This window comes from Euleptes europaea, chromosome 6 (genome assembly GCF_029931775.1).
Source record: "Euleptes europaea isolate rEulEur1 chromosome 6, rEulEur1.hap1, whole genome shotgun sequence".
NCBI lineage: Eukaryota > Metazoa > Chordata > Lepidosauria > Squamata > Sphaerodactylidae > Euleptes > Euleptes europaea.
In genome coordinates, this window is record NC_079317.1 from 36,165,873 (window position 1) to 36,185,228 (window position 19,356).

Here is a 19,356-nt window from a genome sequence, read left to right on the forward strand (position 1 = left end):
CAACTTGCCTGTGGAATGCCCATCCCATTTCCCCACTGGTGCAAATCTTGTTAACTTAATAGCACCTAGCTAAACTCTTTTATTTTCTTGGGTTTTTGTAAATTGCTGATTGCCTTCTGCTCATCTGTTCAATCCTTGCTCCTGATTTTCAGTCTATGTGGTTTTGTTTATGTGAGTTTTTTTTTAACCTTTTTGTGTTTTTATGCGACTTATTGTACTTTTAATGTTTCATATTGCATGGCATGTTTTGTTTTGAAAGTTGTCTTAGGCAAACCTTTGGAGACTCCGGTATATAGATATATTAAACACAGAAATATTGGCTTGTCCTAGCTGAGCCACTGGATAGGGTTTTGCTGACTCCCTCAAATGCAGACAGATTTTAACCTCATAAGCTCTGAGAAAGAATTATCAGCGCAGCCTTGGTATACCAACATTAACTTGGCTTTCCTTTTTACAGAACTCAGAGCAGAAGTGGTTCCCTTGTTCCCTCTCAGCAGCACACAGGGCCCTCCCGCACAGTCAGACGCTATCCAGCTGTTAATAACGGTCAGCTCACATCCAACGCGCTGCCCAATGGGAATGGGTTTGAGCACAACAGTGCCGGGCCTCGCACGACCTATCCAGAGCCTGCTCCATCTCTCTGGGGTAAGGTCCACAAAATGTTTTATTCTTTGGCAAGTGGAAGGCTTTTGAGTGTAGTTTTATGAGGTTGTTAGGAGAGTTCTTGGTTAGATTATAGCTATGTTGCGACTACATATCCTTTGAAATGTGCCAGAAATCTCTGTAACGTGTTAAGAAATTGTAAAATGTAATTATCAAAGCGTGGAAATAAAAATCTGAAAGGGAGGGGGAAAGAAAACAAAAGATCAAGTTTTTTTTCCCTGTATAAAAAGACCAAATTCCTGTGGGCCTTCACAGATGTGTGGGACAAAAGATACTGTAACAGGATTTAGCCAGCTGTTCCAGCCCAAGGAAGCTCTTGCCCTATTATCTTCCTGTTTAACGTTGTTGAGCTTTACTGTCCTGAAAAATGAGCTGTGTTTTTCTTCTGTTTCTTTTCTATTGGTTGGAGACACCAGAATTTTAATGGCCTGCAAAGTGGTGATCAGTTTCTTCAGACGATCTTTTGGATCTCAAGGCTGATTGTCATGCCCTCTTCCTTGGGAACCTTGCTGTCTAATTCTAGGTGTATAAGATTAGGCTGTGGGTACTCAGAGTGCAGGGGAGACACTATTCACATGCTTTTCATCACATACAGGCTTCAGCCAAAGTACAGGAGAAGAGATTTCGATTATTAGCCCCGATCCAGAGGAGCTGCCCATCAACCCTGTGCACATCCTGAAACTTTCCCTTTTCTTAGTGCCCCAAAGTAAACTTTCTCTGCGCTTCCACCCAGAGCACTGCTTCTCTCCATGCTATGTCAACCTCTTTTCTTTCGTCTGTGATACCTCCACCCTCATAATTGTTCTCTCCATTATTCCTTTCTCCTTCATCTCTACTAATTGGCTGGTCTTGGATTTTGCTCTCTTTTCTCAGCTGGAGGAAGTAGGGAGCAGACTGGAACATAGCCATATACTGTGTTGAGCTATGAAGAGGGAGGCATTGTTATTGTGGATTATTGTTATATCCAAGCCTCAGGATAACGTTCTCCTTCTCCTCTCCTTTTTTAAAAGAGTGAACAGGCCCTGCGGTTGAAAGGGCAGAAAAGAATTGTCTTTTCTGTAGAAATATTCCCATAATGTTTTGTTTAATGTTGTCTTCCCCCTCCTCACTTTTTTAATTTCAGTGGTTTGTTGTTTAACTCTTCAAGAATTCTGTTGGTTAACTAACAAAACCTACAAATATTGCTATCACCCCCCTCCGTTCACAGTATATAGCATTGCTTTATACATTTCTTATCATATGTTATGAAAAGATAATGTTACAAGTGTTTTCATAAGTTTTTTAAAAGCCTATATATGCAGAAAGTTATTTGAAGAAATGCAAAGATTTGCCAATGAAACACACGTGGCCATACTAGACGTGATCTAGAAGATTTGTGATCAGGATCTTATTCTTTTCCCCCTTTTGCTCCAAAACAGCAGCATAGTATTGATGATTGGATAAGGAAGCTGAGCTGGAGAAGGGGGTTGTTTAGTCCTTTCCTTCCACACTAATTCCATGCTCTAAATTGCATCCCTTGAAGCTGTTTGCTCTATGGCGGGGAATAAAGCAGGTCTGGGGGTAACTATTTAGATCAGAGAAATGGCAAGGGAAGGAAGAGTTAAACACCTTCTTTCCTAGCACTGCATCCCTTATCAGACTAGACACAATCTTTGCATACAGCGCAATGCTAAGGTGACAGAGTTAGGCTGCAGATGATGATTCACAGGTATTAATGTTCCTCTGCATTAGAAAAAAACCAGTTAGTAAAAAAACAAGCAAGAGTATCTAGCATAGCAGGGGGAACAGTTCTAATCTACTCGTTTCCTCCTGTGCTACTTTTCTGCTTGCAGGGAATTCTATTTTTGTAGAGGAGCATTAAAGAAGCAGAATGAGTTGGTAGACTCTGGATAGACTCTGGAAATTATAGAAGTAATTATATCATTTCAAAAACAGGAGGGGGATAACTTTCATTGCACACACACACACACATGAGGGGAAAAACCATGATCCTCTACCTGTTCTTTGAACACATGAAGCTGCTTTATACTGAATCAGACCTTTGGTCCATCAAAGTCAGTATTGTCTAAGACTGGTAGCGGCTCTCCAGGGTCTCAGGCAGAGGTCTTTCACATCACCTACTTGCCTAGTTGCTTTAACTGGAAATGCCAGGGATTGAACTTGGGACCTTCTGCATGCCAAGCAGATGCTCTACCACTGAACCACAGCTCCTCCCCTTGTACTGATATAATTACTTCTATCATGTCCGGAGTCTATCCAGAGACTACCACCTCATTCTGCTGCATGTATAAATTAGATCTCAGGAGCTTCACAGAATTGCTTTGACATAAATGAGAAATCTTGATCATAGATCTCCAAATTGTGTCTACTTTTGAGGTCAGGAAGAAAGAAAAAACAAGCAGTTAGAACCAGAGATGAAGGACATTTTGATTTCATGATAAACATAAGAGGGAGAGGGGAAGCAAAGTGTCTAAAGGAACCATGTCATGCTTGGAGATATCCCACAGTCTGAAGCTGAAATCTGTATTCTGGCTCTGTTACTCTTCTCCACAGGTGCCAACCTGACAGAAAAAATCCGAAAGATAAAGATTGTCTTCACCCCTACAATCTGTAAACAGACCTGTCAAAATGGCCGCTGCTACAATAGCTGTGAGAAAGGGGACACCACCACCTTGTACAGCCAGGGTGGACATGACCATGATCCCAAATCTGGCTTCCGTATCTGTGAGTCTTCCAAGATGTCTGACCCATTTCACAAGGTTTATTTAAGTTTCTCTGTTTCTTTTGTTTGCCAGACTAGCAATTGCCTATAAAAGTAGAATTCAGAGCTGGAGGATTATGATGCCTTCATCTGCCTGAAAAAGAAAGTCTTCTCTCAGACTGGTCTTGACCTCTCTGGGGCAAAGGGTCAGATATCAGTCCTTGCTTTGGATGTAACCGTCTTTGGCTTTCAGAGTCATAGACAAGCAACACAGCATGTCTTCTTTTCAGGGCCAGTTTGCTGCTTTTGTTGGCATTCGTTTTGGGGTCTGACTCCCAATACCTAATTTCTTCCCATTCTCTTCTTTTATTTGTGCGCAAACCAGGAGAGTTGGCTGAAACTTTTATGCCGTTCCCAATGTATGAAGCAGCTGAACCTTCCCTCTGATCTTGCTGCTGCTGAAATTTCATAGGAAATTTCAGTGAATTGGACAGGTTAGCTATGAATCCCCTGCTCTGGAGTATGACCTTGTCTGGTTCATGTGGAATGGTATTGAGCAGGCTCCCAGAATAGACAAACCAAATATTATTTTTCTGTAACTGATTTTTTAGGATGTTTCTACATGTGACATGTTAATTTACTTTGGCTTACATTGGTAAATTTGGAGTACTGTTACCCTAAGTTACCCTACGTAGGCAGTCTCCACTTTAGTTGGGGGAATTAGCTGGTGACAGAGAGTGAGAGGGGTAACTGGGATCAATAACCTATGTATACCAGGATAGTCCTGGATGAAAACTCTCAAATGAGCCGGCAGTTGAAAAGTTGAAAGGGTTTTTTTAAATTAAAGAATTAAGTAATAAAAACAAGAAATATCTCAAACAATGAGCATACACGCATGAAGCATACAAGAGCTGACTAAGAGAAAAGGGAGGAAGCTGGATAGGGTTTCAGGGATGGGTGATAGTTTCCAGTCTTGAAGGGACGTCCAGGGAAAATAGTGCTGAAGAGCAAAATGACCAGCTTTTCCAGGAGCAAAGGAAAGAGCCCATACGCAAGTGGGAGTGCATGCACGGATCCAGAACACACACACTATGAATGGTCAAAGGACCAAAATTTATACCCCAAAATTGGTCGTGAGGCAGTATGAGGTAAGCTGGCAGGAAAACCAGAGACAAAGAATTGATTGCTCTTCTGGGGTTCCAACAAAGAGATAGCAGAGGTTTGAAGAGTAGTCAGGAACCAAGAGAATGCTTGGACTATTCTCTTGAATGCTGATTGATTGCTGGGATGGGTGCAGATAGGTTAAGTAATGGTCTGCTTGGAGCACTGATTAAATCGCCTTAGGGTGACACGATGGGGATTAGCTAGCTCCATTGTCCAGCCAGGCACACTTTAGGGCCAGGGGAAAAGTCCAGCCGCATTTCTGCCCAGGCTTGACACACAAGATGGATCCCAAAACCCTCTGAGAGGCATCCATTTTGTGGGGAGCAGTGTCTAGCTCTTATGCCAGTCTTTGGCCCCCATGCTTTCGTGGCACCCCTTTGCGGGAGGAGAGGTCCGACTGCTTACGTTGCCTTGGTCACACTGGACATTCCTTTGCTTTTTGATATTCTTCTAGCTTGGGGGTCTCCAACCTTTTGGAGCCTGCAGGCCCTTTGGAATGTTGAGAGGGAGTGGTGAACACCACCCCAAAGTAGTTGCCCCGGGAGGTGGGGGCAAACTGAAAATAGCTGCCTCAGGAGGCAGAGCCAACCACAAGGTCAATACTGACTACTCTGACTGTCACCAGGGTCCTTCACTCACTACCGGATCCCATTTAACTCAACATGCCAGGCATTGAACCTGGAACCTTTTGCATGTGAAGCAGATGCTGTACCTCTGAGTCATGTCCCCACCTACTGACACATTCTAAAAGCTGAAACTGAATCTAAACCTTGCGGGTGAAAATGTGTTCTCAGAGGTGAAGCTAGCTAAATGCTTTAGTTGGCTCACACTTCTTCTTAAATAGATATTTTTTCTATTTAATATGAGATTTAAATAGATATTTTTAAATGAATTTAAATAGATATTTAAATGAATTTAAATAGATATTTTTTCTATTTAATATGAGATATATCTCATATTTACAAATATGATATATTTGTAACTCATCACAAATATTTCTGTGATGAGGGAGAGGTACTGAGGTGAACATGTAGTCTATGTGAGTTACTTCCCAGGGAGACAGCCCTGGACATATTTAATGGCTAAAATGGGATTTTATACATTTCTTTCAGTATGTTTATCTTATGTCTTTCTTTGCCTTAACAGATTTCTGCCAGATTCCCTGTCTAAATGGGGGGCGCTGTGTGGGCAGGGATGAATGTTGGTGCCCATCTAACTCGACAGGGAAGTTTTGCCACCTGCCAGTTCTAAAACCAGAAAGAAAGCAAGTGGGGAGGTCTTCAAATAGCCTGACTAGTTCCATGAAGCATTCTATGTACACACTTCCTCTGTCCAACCAACTTGGTAAGCTGTTTTTCTCACAGGGTCGCAGGTGTATGAGGTTCACCTTGCTCGTATTTGTGATATCTATTCCTCTTATCATTCAGTGTCAAAAGTATTACTGGATTTTACAAGTGCTTTTAAAGAGGGACAGGTCTTTCATTGACCTGTTTTCTATTCTAAATGCATCCTTAACAGTCCTTAACCATGAATGATCCTAGGGTATTATTCAATAGTGTTTGTTTCAAGATGGACACACATAGAGATGTTAGCTAAAAAAGCTACTCATGGTTTGGACTCCGTGAATATGTTGTTGCTTTTGCTGCTATTCTGAAACAGCCCCAATTATTTCTCATATCAGATCAATACAAAAGATTTAAAAATGAGTTTTATGAGATTTACTGTAAGAAAAGATGTGAGGATATTAATTTAAAAATGGATCCAACCCAATGTCTTTAAATTAACATAAGTGGAGCTCTGCTTGCAGAGTAACAATTTCCCACCTCCTGCTGTGGCCCCACTGCACCCCCAAACATGCCCTAGGGGACAGGAAACCTCCAGAAACAGCTCTGGGCAAGATGCGGGAGATCTACAGTGAGAGGTGAAATTGCTTCTTTTCCTCTGTCAGGAGAAGTGCCCATCTGCCAGCAAAAAATAAGGGTTGGTTTCAACCCATTGTTACTAAATTACATTCACCTAGGTAAAGTTTCTACCTGAAAGTTGTCATTTTAATGATATAGTACTTTTGAGATCATAGCCTCTATGTAGCCTAGATAGAAGCCTGCCTAGATAATGGATGTTTTTAATCATCTTGACCAAATTCTGAAGCTCACAGATTCCTTATTTTTCTCTGGGCTTTATCCAAAACCAGACACTGTTTCATTGGTTTGTATATTATGGGCCGTAGGTGATGGTTGATTCCTGGTTTGGTATCTAGTGTTTGGTGTGAGAATCAGTGTGATTGTAACTACCATGGATTTCTAAGGTTTTGAAGTGTATGGGCTTTCTCTCCTAGTACTTTCCATCCTAGAAGTTCTGTGGCTGGTTTGTAAGTACCTGTACAATAAGAGAGGCCCTCTTTCTTCTGGTAAACATTTAATTTTTCTTTCAGCTTCAATACATCCTTCTCTTGTGAATGTACATATTAACCACCCCCCAGAAGCTGTAGTGCAGATCCATCAAGTGGCCAGAGTGAAGAGTGACTCAGACCAGTCTGAAGAGAACAGTGTTGAAACTGTGTTGAACTCTCAGCTTCCCACTGATCCCCAGTACACTGATAATACCACCACCAGCAACAACATAGTTGCAGAGAGCAACCAGCAGCAGAGGCCCCAGGGCATCATGGGGAAATGTTACCTGGAGGCACTACATGGAAAGGTAAGAGACATTCTGTCGTTTGTAATGACCCCAGTAGGTGACCTTGGGCCTCACATTCTCTCTCAGCCTAACCTATCATAAAGAGTTGATGTAAGAATGTACTGGATGATACTCTTGGAGGAAGGTGTGATAAAAGTGTCATACGTTAATAGTCCATGTATGGGTTGTGAGACTCTGGATGCTGTATGTGTGATGTATGAGCTTTTGATGAAATGTCAGAGTGAAAATTAAATATTTAAGTATTCAAAATTTTTAGATTGTCATATATTTTTAATCACATGGTCATCTTTTAGCATGCTGCCCAGTTTTGGAATCGTTCAGTAGTACAGTAAATCAGGATCCACGTGTACATATTGAAATCACATCCATTCAAGCCACATCTCACTCTCTCAAAGTGATGGTGTTAATTGTTCTCAAGAGTCAGGCAAAGGTATAAGCAACGTTGTTTTACTGCTCGGTAGGATGGCCCAGGCTAGCCTGATCTCGTCAGATCTCAGAAGCTAAGCAGGGTCAGCCTTGGTTAGTATTTGGATGGGAGACCACCAAGGAATACCAGGGTTGCTGTGCAGAGGAAGGCACTGGCAAACCACCTTTGTTAGTCTCTTGCCATGAAAACCCCAAAAAAGGGGTGGCCATAAGTCGGCTGCGACTTGACAGCACTTTACACACACAGAGCATATTCATGTAGCTGCTTCTACTACTCCTGGTTTGGTGATTTAGCAGTATGAAGGGAGGTATGTAGGGAGGTATTTTCACATCACTCAGATATCCTTCCACTCAGAGCTGGAAGGCAGCAGTACAGGTCGCAGTGATCTCCATCAGCCACCCAGATGGCAAAGAGATGGATGCTTAGTGAAGCCATTTCTGCTTTCATCTCTTTGACCCATTTAAGTAAGTGCAGTGTAGACAGGCCCTTGGTGGGATCTGCAGCTGCTGCCTTGACCGTATATTGTGTTGAGATCTTTGCTTCAGCCTTTATGTCTGTCTTCCTCACACACGCACATTTAGGGTCTGGAGGACCCTTTGAATAGCTGCTGTATGTGTGTGTCACAACAGTTCAGGGGAAGGGCAGGGGAAAACCAGAGACGGAGGACCCTGTTTTCCCAGCCTCCCTGAAGTTGTTTGGCTATTGTTTGCCCCTAAAACAATAGCCTGCACACATTCAGTGGGTAGCTGCTGCCAGCCTGTTCATTTAAGATCTTAAACAGAATATAACAGGTGAAATTATGCCCCTCTCTTCCACACACGCACACACACGTCCCTCATCCAGCTACACACACAGCCTGGCTCAACTGAGAGCTAGCACACAGAACCTAGTACTTTTGCAGAGGATCTTTTAACAAAAGAAGATTAACTTTATTTGGAAAGGAGAGGAAGGATGGATATAGCTAGTTGCATGGGGAAAGGAGTGTGGGGGAGGATTCCAGACTCAGGGGAGAATGCAAAACAGAGTTAAAATAACACTCCCTGAGGAAACTGGTTCTCTGGCTTACAGTTTGTCATGGATTCCAAGCCATGTTGGTCTGACGTGGGTCTATCCTGTAAGGAACTCGCACTTCTGGGTTTATATCATTATAATCACATGCCCGTGCATGAATAGGTGCTCTGTTCTCGCTCTAGCTGGTACAAGTCTATCAGTTGTTTCAGGGGTGGGCACAATGGTACCCACCAGCACCTTTCTTGGCTCCCACCAAGTGTTTTTAGAAGGTAGGTGGAGCTGTTGCCCAACAGGGCTTCTGACTGGCCACTGAAGATCCAATTGACTATGGAGATTAAAATAATGTTTTTTTGTCACAGCTGCCATCACAGTGTTAGTTTTATTCTCTGTCTCTCCTTTTTCCCAGTGTATTTTTTTTAAATTACCCCTCTTCTCTCCTGCCTTTGGGCTTTCTCTCTGTGGCAGCCATTTCGCCTACCACCCTTTGTCAGAATTCCAAAGGTGCCCACAGACTCAAAAAGATTGGGGACCCCTGAGTTAATTTCCTTTTAGAAGAGAAACCCTATCCCTCCCTCTGGGGCTTTGTGATTTGCTGTCCTGTTTCCGCTCTTACTGCTAAGGCTGCTTGAAGAACTAGCCTACTCTTGGAGCTTAATTAGAAACAGGAAAATTTGGGGGGCCGGGATGGGACTCATGACAATATGATTTTGGTAGGAAATGGATGAAATATAGGACATTTTTTCCTCACTGATAATGAATGCCTGATTCTCATGGAACATTCATTTCCTCTGAAGCTTCAAAGGAAAGTAAATTCATGTGATTTATACTTTCTGGCTTGATAAACTAATGGTCTCATTCAGTATTAAGGCAAGTTCATATGTGTATGATATAAAACCCTCCATATCTTGTTGCATCTATGGAAATATGTAGGAGTTCTGTTAGGGGAGATTGCAGGAAGTGGGAACCTATCTGACCGGTGTCACACCAATGCCTCCAAATCACTTCTGGCCCAAACAGGAAATGATGTCAACACATAGATCCAATGTGGTAGTATTCACCAAAAACTCTCTGGTTTAACCATAGAGTTTTGGGTGAATTCTAGAGTGTTGCACTGATTCGATAACATCACTTCTGGCTCATGCTGGAAATCACCCCCATTTTTCCTGCACCGCCCTGTTGAACAGCAGTGGGGAACAAGGGGTCAAGATATAAGCAGTGGGGAACAAGGGGTCAAGAACAAGGGGCCCTCTGCTATAGTGGGAGAAGTGGACACCCTGCTTTCTGTGTTAGCCTTTATATTACTATAGTGTATTTTACACTTTTTTTCAGTGGCTCCTGTTTTTGTTTTTTTAAGTGAGCTACTTGGATATCTCCCCCCCTCCCTCTTTTCTATAATTCTTTTTCGAAAGTTATTGGTGGAGCCTACATAATCAAGTGGATAAGCCCTCAGCATCCATACCCAGGGCAATGAATTTTGGCTTTAGTCAGACACCATTGCATTGCATTTCCTAAGCTTATATTTATTACCCAAGCAAATGCTAGATGATTAATTTTAAAAATGAGAGCTTTAACCTAAAACTTTTCACTTGGAACTATCGCTGGGAAAACCCAGTTCTCCTCCTGTATGAAATTAATAGATGTGTTCAATGTTTCTCTGAAAGGTTTATCCTCTGATAAATTCATTCAGTGGTAGGAAGCATGCTTAGAGTGATCTTTTGTAGAGTTCTATAGGTTACCACCAGACAAGCTGTACAAAGGTGGGGAAAGAGTGTCTTAGGTCTTGTTCCGCTGGAGCAGAGTCTGCAACTAAGCAGACTGGGTGACCGCTAGAATCCTGAATAGGAAGTATTTGTCTCTTTCCGTTTCAGTCTGAAGCCAAACTTATTGGAATGTGAGCACTGGGCACATGGCCATTTTTTGGTATGGATTAGTGCCAGATTTGGCCTGTGGACCACAACAGCTCAGCTCTAATGACTGTAATCCAGAGGGCCTTGTTGGGAGGGAAGGAGAGACTTATTAAGTAAATGAAAAATGCCTCACCACAAACCTCCCCACAAGGTCTGGAACTGTGTACCCATCTTGCTAGCTACTAGACGTAAGTCTGGGAGAAGGCATTTGCTTTATCCACAGGCTTTACTCAGTGATATCATCTCAGGGTTTTACTTTGCTACACAAACCTAACAGTAATGCCTTGTGTCTAATACTAATATATGAGCATTCCAAGGGGCAAAATAACAGGTAGGCTCTCATTTCCCTGTCTGTGAGTCTGTTTACTGTCTTAAAATAAATCTCGGCTCCTGCATGGAACAGTGCTGCCTGTAACGTGTTAGCATGTAAAGTATAAAGCGGGCATCTCTGCCTTTGCTCTGGATCATTCCTCCGCAGAAAGCCTCAGCTACTATTCTCCTTCTCCTCTCCACTGTCTTGGTTTTTGTAGCATTTGGTCAAGAATCTTGTACTCCTGGAAGGAAGGAATAATGGACCAGGCATTTTATTTGGCACAATTTTTCTTCCTGAGTGTTGAACAGGGAGAGAATCCTGATGCTTATTCTGTTCTTTCCCTTCTAGTGTGCTGAACCATTGCCTGGTCTGTCCAAATATGAGGATTGTTGTGGCAGTGTGGGGGTCTTCTGGGGGATCAGCAGATGTATCCCGTGCCCACTGAAACCAGGTAAGCGCTATCCAAGGGGAGCGTTGTTTAGTCTCTGCTCTTCTTATAGGGACAGTCTCTGAACATGGGGAGGCTGAACATAAACTGGGATGAGGTAAAAATGATCCATCTGGAATTGGAAGGGGGAACAAACAGGAAGCTGGAGCTCACGGCATGATCACTCGTTCCAGAGACACTGTGGGCCAAACTAGATGTGACCGCATCCTTGTGTCCACCACTGGGACAGCACTGCCATTTTTGAGCCTCAAATGGGCAATTTAAAAATGGCATGAGGTCCCGATTCTGACCCCCCCCCATGGCCATTTTGGTACTTGAAAAGGTGCGGGTGGGGGCAGAAATACGTAAGAACACTCATCCCAGTGTGTTGCTGTTTTCAATTGCCCCTTTTAGACTTTTAAAGTGGCAGTGGTATCCCCATGGCGGACATGAAGACTTCGTCACATCTAATTTGACCCTGTTTCTTCTTGAACATGGGTGCCTTTCCTGAATAACCTTGGGCAAGAGACAGAGCGTGTAATGTTTTAGTGATGTTTACTTGGCCATATAATGTCGGCTTAGGTGCCAGCAAGAATGAGATTGGCTTTGCTGCTGGCTCAGAGCCCTTCAGTTCTCCCACAAACCACCCCTGAAAACCCCCAGGGCAGACTGATGTTTGTTCTGTCGTAGGAGGCATTAGGCAAGAGAAAACTGGAAAACAACAGCCATCGTTTTAGGCTGGGGAGGCTCTATACTCAGCCTGCCTTTGCAGCTACAGCCTGATAGAATTACTGGCCTGCTTTAGATGAGGGCTTGGCGAAGGCTCTGGAAATAACACCACATCAAACAATTGGCAGGATTGAATTTAGAGCCCATTCCAGGGGCATAGAATTCCAGCTCTGGGTTTTCTTTTCCCAGTACCCTGAGACACTGATGTACTACAGTTGTAGACTTTGGCTGAATTTATTTGAAAGGAGCATGGTATATCCGTGCATTATTCCTTGGCATGCACAAGAGCTAGACTGAGTACACAGGCATTTCTCAGGTCAGCTATTCTGTTTGCCTCCTCTTCAAGGGCAAGCACATATATCTCCACATTGGGGCCAGTTCACATGCCCATGTTTACAAAGTAAGAGCAACAGATATCAAGGGGCTGTGGCTCAGTGGTAGAGCATCTGCTCAATATGCAGAAGGTCCCAGGTTCAATCACTGGCATCTCCAGTTAAAGGAACCAGGCAAGTAGGTGATGTGAAAGACTTCTACCTGAGACCCTGGTGAGCCGCTGCTCATCTGAGCAGACAATACTGACTTCGATGGACCAAGGGTCTGATTTAGTATAAGGCAGCTTCATGTGTTCTTGTGTTCAAGTGATGCTTACATGAATCGAGATCAGCTTTTGCACAGAGTTGTAATAAAATGTAATCAGAGTTGTAAGGCAAGCTTATCACTTGCTAACTAATGTATCCACCAATGGTATGATGAGGCCCAAACTACACGTTACATTTAACAAGTGATCCTCAAGGGGACTTGTCACAGATGCCAGCTGTGAGTCCCTGATAGGAACTTAGTTCTGAAGTTCTGCAGGGATCCAATATGGATTGGCACCATGTCACAGGGGGAGGAGGAGCTCCAGCCTTCCTCCTGTGCCATTTTCTTGACCCAAAACTGGTCAGGGGAGTGGTGTTTGCTGTGTTGGGGGGGCTTTTACATACAACCATTCTGTGCACATGCAGCCCCCAACAGGGCAAATAACACCTCCCAGAGCTGTTTTTGGTCAGGAAAATGGCATGGGGGGAAAGGGAGGCTGGAGTCCCTCTTTCACCTTGCACCGCAATCCCGGATCTGGCCCCTTGAAATCTCTTATCCAGCCCGCGAGCCAGCTGAGGCAGCCCCTGCTCTCAATCTGGCCTGGCGAGGCATGACCTGGCCTGACCAAGTGACATTTATGTCATATTTGGCCCTTGTAACCATTGAGTTCGTCACCTCTGGTCTAGAGATTGCAGCAAGTATGTGAACACTGAGTTTCCTTACAAAGAGTGAGACCATTGGCTTATCAAGGTCAATATGATCTACTTTGACTGGCTGCAGCAGTCTGCGATCTCAGGCAAAGGTCTTTCACATCACCTGCAACCTGATCCTTTTAGCTGGAGATGCTGGGGACTGAACCTGGAACTTTCTACATGCAAAGCACGTGCTCTACCCCAGAGCCCTGGCCTCCTCCCTTGGTTCACCTTCTGTGGTGATGTGAGTTACAGAAGCATTTCCGATGTCTAGTAAAAATTGTTTCCCCCCCCCAGATTTTTTCCCTTTGAATTTTGCTGTCTTTTCCTGTTGCTGCCGCTAGATTTTTTGATATTGTTTGATGTGTACTGCTTTTTGGTTCTGAATGATGCTTTTAAAAAGTGTTTTTAATCATAATTTATGACCCGATCATTTGCAACAAATAAGTAACAAATGTCTGTGTTGCTTAACAAATGCCATTGTGGTGCACACCATGGTAACATCTAGATTAGATAACTACAGTGCCCTCTGTGTGAGGCTGCCCTTCAAGACTGTTCAGAAGCTAAAGCTGGTATATAATACTGTGGCCTGTTGACTGGAAGTGGCAATAGGGACCATTGTTTCATCTATACTGGCTTCCAACTTGCTTCCAGGTTCAATTCAAGGTGCTGGTATTGACCTTTAAAACCATGTACAGCCTTGGACCAACATATCTTAAAGACTTCCTTCTCCCGTTTGAACCTACCTGTACACTCTGGTTCCTGAAGCTAGACGGGTGCCACCCCAAGAAAGGGTTTTTTTAGTCATGGCACCAAAACTGTGGAAGTCCCTCCACAGGGAGATTAGTTTGTCTCCCTCTATTGGTGTCTTGTGCCAGCAGGTAAAGACTTTTTTTTGTTTTGTCTGGCATACCCCTGATAACGATTCCTGGCCCTCCTTCTGGTGTTGTTTATGTGCTTTAATTGAATTGGGAGGGTAGGCAGCATGGTATGGCCCAGTCTCGTCAGATCTCAGAAGATAAGCAGGGTCGGTACATGTAAGGGAGACCACCAAGAAAGACTCTGCAGAGGAAGGCAATGACAAACCATCTGTGCTTCTCACTTACCTTGAAAGCCCCTTGCTGAGGTTGCCATAAGTCGGCTGCGACTTGAACACACAATGGAATTATTTTGTAATTTTAAATGTATTTTAATTGCTCAAATGTTTTAATATTTTAATTTATTTTCACGTTTGCCACCTTGTGGACCTTGATCAGGTGTTGTTGTTGTTTTGTTCTGTCAAGTCACAGCTGACTTATGGTGGCCTCGTATGGTTTTCAGGGCAAGAGACATTAGGAGGTGGTTTGCCACTGCCTGCCTCCACATCATGTCCCTGGTATTCCTTGGAGGTCTCCCATCCAAATACTAACCAGGGCTGATCCTGCTTAGCTTCAGAGATCTGAAGAGATCAGGCTAGCCTGGGGCTATCCAGGTCAGGTGGTAAGGTAGCATAAAAATGTTTTAAATAAATAGATTGATTGTATGAAAGGGCCATTAAATGCGTATTGTGTACCACAAGAAAATCAGGCTTCGGTCTGCTAATGATTTTTTTACTCTTTAAGAGGATACAGTATGTGAAAACAAGCTCATGATCTCAGGATACAAGAAGAGCCTCGGGTTATCAAAGAAATAGCAGCTGTAATCAGCCAGACTGGAACCAGCCAGCCAACGTGGCCTTTGCTTTTGCCTCATAGACTCCGTCTGTCTTTGTTGTATTTAACCAGTTTGGGAGCTTGCCAAAGGAATTGGTCTTGGGTTTTGTCCATCTTTACCCCTCTAAAGACTTGTTGGAATAATAGGGCATCCAGACACAATGCTGATGCCAGCATTACATTCACAGGACTGTCTGGGCCTATTCACACAATCCTTTTAGAGCATGTGGTGGCTATGTTAGCCCAGTTGACTTTCTGTCATGTTGCCATGGTATCAGCCAGTTATGTAACTGCTGACCCTATGCTATGAATGGATTGGCTTTTGGCACTTAGTCACGACTATTTTTTTTAAGCAGTTGTGATTGAGATACAAAATATTTATTCATGTTTTCGGCACTTTGCACTTCCATGACCATCTCAAGCTATAGCAGGACAGTTGAAAGCCAGGGTTTGTTTGAATAAGCCCTTAGGGCCAAACTAGATAATATATCTGGCGTTCCCTGACCTGACTGGCAAACAGACATCACGTTGGGGAACTAATGTTCCCAAATGCTCTGATGCCTGATTTGGCTCAAGAATGTGGTGTGGTGTGGGGAGGGGCTTCATTTCGTTGCCACTTTTGAAAGCCTCTGTTGTCTATTTTAGCCTTTATTTTGTTGATATTACAAGTGTCTCAAGGCTACAACCCAGGCCAGTTTTCTTAGCATTCCATGATGTAAAACTTAGGGTCATCACCACAAGGGCTTGCCCCATTCATCTGCACTACAGTTTCACAACTGTTAGCAGGTAGAGCTGGGGAAGGCTGACTGGGAACACCAAATTAGGCAAAATGGCTGTTGCAATAGGGCAGAGATTGCCTGAGATCCCTGGTGATCTGAGGTATACTGAATGCTGTGATTGCCCACGAAGGTGCACCTTGTTATTCCCACCTTTCACCATGTACAGTGGTAAGTCAATAGAAACTACAATGTGGAAAACTGCATTTGGCCCCCATTGGTTAGGCAGCTATATTCTAACAATGTTAGGACCACTTGTCCTGCTAGCCTGAAGGAGGCAGCCTCCTACGTCTTTCCCCTCATAAATCATTTTATTAGGCTTAGGGCTCCTGTGTTGCATGGTCCTTCTAAGGGTTATGGGCAATACTTGGTCAAGCAGTGTTTATGGGTTAATTCAGCCTGGAAAGATTAATATGGCTGCAGGACACTTTACTTCAGTATATTTGCGCTCATGAAGTTATTTCAAATCTCATGGTCTTTCTAAATTGGATGGAGCATAGATCTATAAGTCAGAAAAATTATTTTATGGATAGTGGGAGAGTACATAGTCCCAGGTTCAGTCTTTCACTTCTCCATTTTAAGAAGATCTGAGGTTGCAGGGCTAGAGATAATTGGGACTAGAAATCTTGAAAATTTGCTGCCACTCTGAACAGACAAAAGTGGAAAAGACAGAACAGTAGCTTGACATTTATTTCTGTGCCTTCTTGATTAATTCCTTATGACTAAGAGGACAGCAAAAGTCATTCCCCTGAGGGTCTTCCTTTCACATGCCACTAGAAAATCCCATCCTTAGTTCTGCTGGATTTAAGGTGCTAATTCTCTTGGCTTCTATACATTCTGGAGAAGAGACTACGAGAATAGCTAGCCTTTTAAGTACAGCATTGTGAGTGTAAAGTCCCGTCAAGTTGCAGCTGACATATGGCAACCCAGTAGGGTTTTCAAGGCAAGAGATGATTTGCCATTGCCTTCCTCTGCATAATAACCCTGGTATTCCATGGTGGTCTACGATCCAAGTTCTCTTTTAACCCCTAGCAAGGATGAATGGCCCAAACATTTAGAAGGGATCTTTAAAACTAAGGGATGGACACTCTGAGGCAGGCTTGGAAATGAAAACTGGGCCTGGAATTTAGCAGAATAACCAAAGATAATTTTATTGAATAAAATATCAACACACACTGATGCAGTCAGTATAAAATCAAGCACACACGTCGCACAAAATACCAAAATGCCCATGAGAGATGCAGGCACATCCTATTTGCAGGCACATTTAGGTCATACGTAACTCAAGGGAGAAGTACAGGAAGGGAGGACAGAGAAAGTAGAGGATTATATTACCTATTCTTGTATAATTCTGTATGGGGAAGAAGTCTGGGGCAGTTTCCAAGCATCTAGGCAGCTGACAGCTTTCCGACCTACACACACACACAAGGGTTTGGTGCTCTAGAAGTGCAGTTGTTCTGTCTTTGACTGCAGCAGCTTGAAACAGTCTTTAAACTCCTCAGGAGCAATGGTAACTGGAAGCGGGGCCTGGTTATCCAAAGAGTTCTCAGGTCAGGGCACATCTAGGTCCAGTTAGGCTCACAGCGAGTGCAGAAGACTGCTGGCCATGTGAACACCAGCAAGGCGCTCTGCTTAGCCTAGAGCTTAAATAGTCTAAAAGGCAGAAGCCCTACCTGTTCCTGGGCTTCATCTGGCCAGGACTCAATAAGCGCTTAGGCAGTGACCTGGCCCAGTAACAGGAACATAGGCCTCCAGGTCATGACCATGGTATTCCTTGGAGGTCTCCCATGCAACTTCTAGCCAGGGTCAGGTCTGAGGGTGTGTGACTGGCTCAAAGTCACACAAAGCTTGGTGCTTTGTTGCCATTGAGCTCCCTCCTCATGGGCTTGCCATCTCTGCTGCTCCTGCTGAGTGTGGGGGAGAACCCAGGCGACTGGAAGGAAGTGTACATGTTCATGGAGGAGAGGCGTATTCATGGCTAGTAGTCAAAATGGATACTAGTCATGATGCATACCTATTCTCTTCGGGATTGGATGAGCATGCCTATTATATTTGGGAGTGCTCACTGTTGTGTTTCTGCATGCGGGTCGACTCCCCTTCCTTCCGGCGCCCTTCTCCGCCCCCTCGGCAGGCTCTCCTCATCACTGCCACCTTCGCTGCACATTTCCAGCCGCCACCTCCACCCACCTCCAGGACCCTTCCAGGCCAGGGGTGGAGGAGCGCAAGGCCAGGCCGGTGGAGAGGCAGCCAGGACGATGGGTGGTGGAGGCAGAGCAGCAGTGGCTCCTTCCGGCACCCCTTCTTCGCGCATAGGATGCCCCTGAAAAGTAATACTGGCGCTGGTGAGAGTGGTGGCGAGTGGAGTTAATGTGAGCTTGTTTCGGGTGGCTGGTGCTTCTGCTCTTGCAGGCAAGAGGCAAAGGCAGCTTCAGCAGGCTCTCGCCATGTGTTCGATTTTTTTGAATGCAGGATGTAAAAGCATGAGATGTAACAGGAACAAACCAATGACATCCCAGCCATGCATTAATAGCCCAGGACAATTCTCAGGTAAGGAGATTACCAGATCTTTCTGAGCTTGGCAGAACACATGGGCTGGTAAGAGACCAAAGGTTAGAAACTGATGCCAAAAAATGGCGGCTAAATGGTTATAGCTATAGTAGATAAATACAGCTGGCAAAGGATAAGCCAGACAAGCATAAAACTATTTTTATATGTAAGATTAAGAGCACGTCCTTTTGTTATTGTACCCAAAGTGATATCTTGCATGCTCCTACTTCTGCCCTCATCACAGGGAGAAGGAATATTTCAGTATATGGGGACTAGGGATGTGCACCTAAAACTCCTCTGCTTTTTTTTAAATTCAGATTTTGAGAAGGGCATAAATACCAGTGGTCAGAAGTAGTTGGATCCCCTGATACCATTTCAGGATTTGGGTGCAGTTTTTTCCCCATAATTCTGGAATATTCAGATTCCATTGCTCCCTATGGGGTGCCTTATCGTGGGACTGGAGAGGCTGTTTTTTCAACCAAATGGCACCAAAATTGCAGGGTACCTAGAGCAGACTGTCCACTTAAAGACTCTCCAAGTTTCATGCAAAGTGGACAAAAGGGTCCAAATCTACAGCTCTCTAAACAAGGTGGCCCCAGCCATACTATTTATCTCCATTGTTTCCTATGGGAAAACATTTCAGAGAAACCAACAGCTAAACACACAAGAGCAACTAATGGTAAAAAGCCTCCTAATGCAAACAGAACCAACAGAACCAACATCAAATTGGAGAATCCAAGTCAAACCTACCTTATTTATTATTTAAAGTCCACCTTTCTCACTGAAACTCAAGGCTGATCACATAGTGTTAAGTAAAATACTGTCAACAGGATGGGGTATCCAAATAAACTGTACAATAGGGTTTGCATGGCAAAAATCTGAAAACAAGCAGAAATCTGGAACAGACCTGATAACGAAGCATAAGCGTTTAAATATGACATGTTAAATGATGCAGAAATTACATAGTGAACAACCCTAAACAGAGTATTTGAGGCTCTTTCATGGTTTGTGCAACATGTGAATATTGTTAAC

The 19,356-nt window shown here is 43.8% G+C and overlaps 1 protein-coding gene and 1 non-coding gene across 2 annotated transcripts in view; both read left to right on the plus strand.

Moving 5' to 3' along the window:
* The window catches only part of LTBP2 (latent transforming growth factor beta binding protein 2), a 147,780-nt gene that overhangs the window by 59,340 nt on the left and 69,084 nt on the right, over positions 1-19,356 (plus strand). Inside the window, exons 4-8 of the mRNA XM_056850879.1 lie at positions 458-645; positions 3,217-3,387; positions 5,675-5,872; positions 6,960-7,225; positions 11,232-11,334. Of these exons, the coding sequence (XP_056706857.1) occupies positions 458-645; positions 3,217-3,387; positions 5,675-5,872; positions 6,960-7,225; positions 11,232-11,334 (926 nt within the window). The remainder of the gene's footprint in view (positions 1-457; positions 646-3,216; positions 3,388-5,674; positions 5,873-6,959; positions 7,226-11,231; positions 11,335-19,356) is intronic.
* On the plus strand, positions 12,460-12,531 carry TRNAI-AAU (transfer RNA isoleucine (anticodon AAU)). The gene has a single exon. It is a non-coding gene; the product is annotated as a tRNA-Ile (tRNA).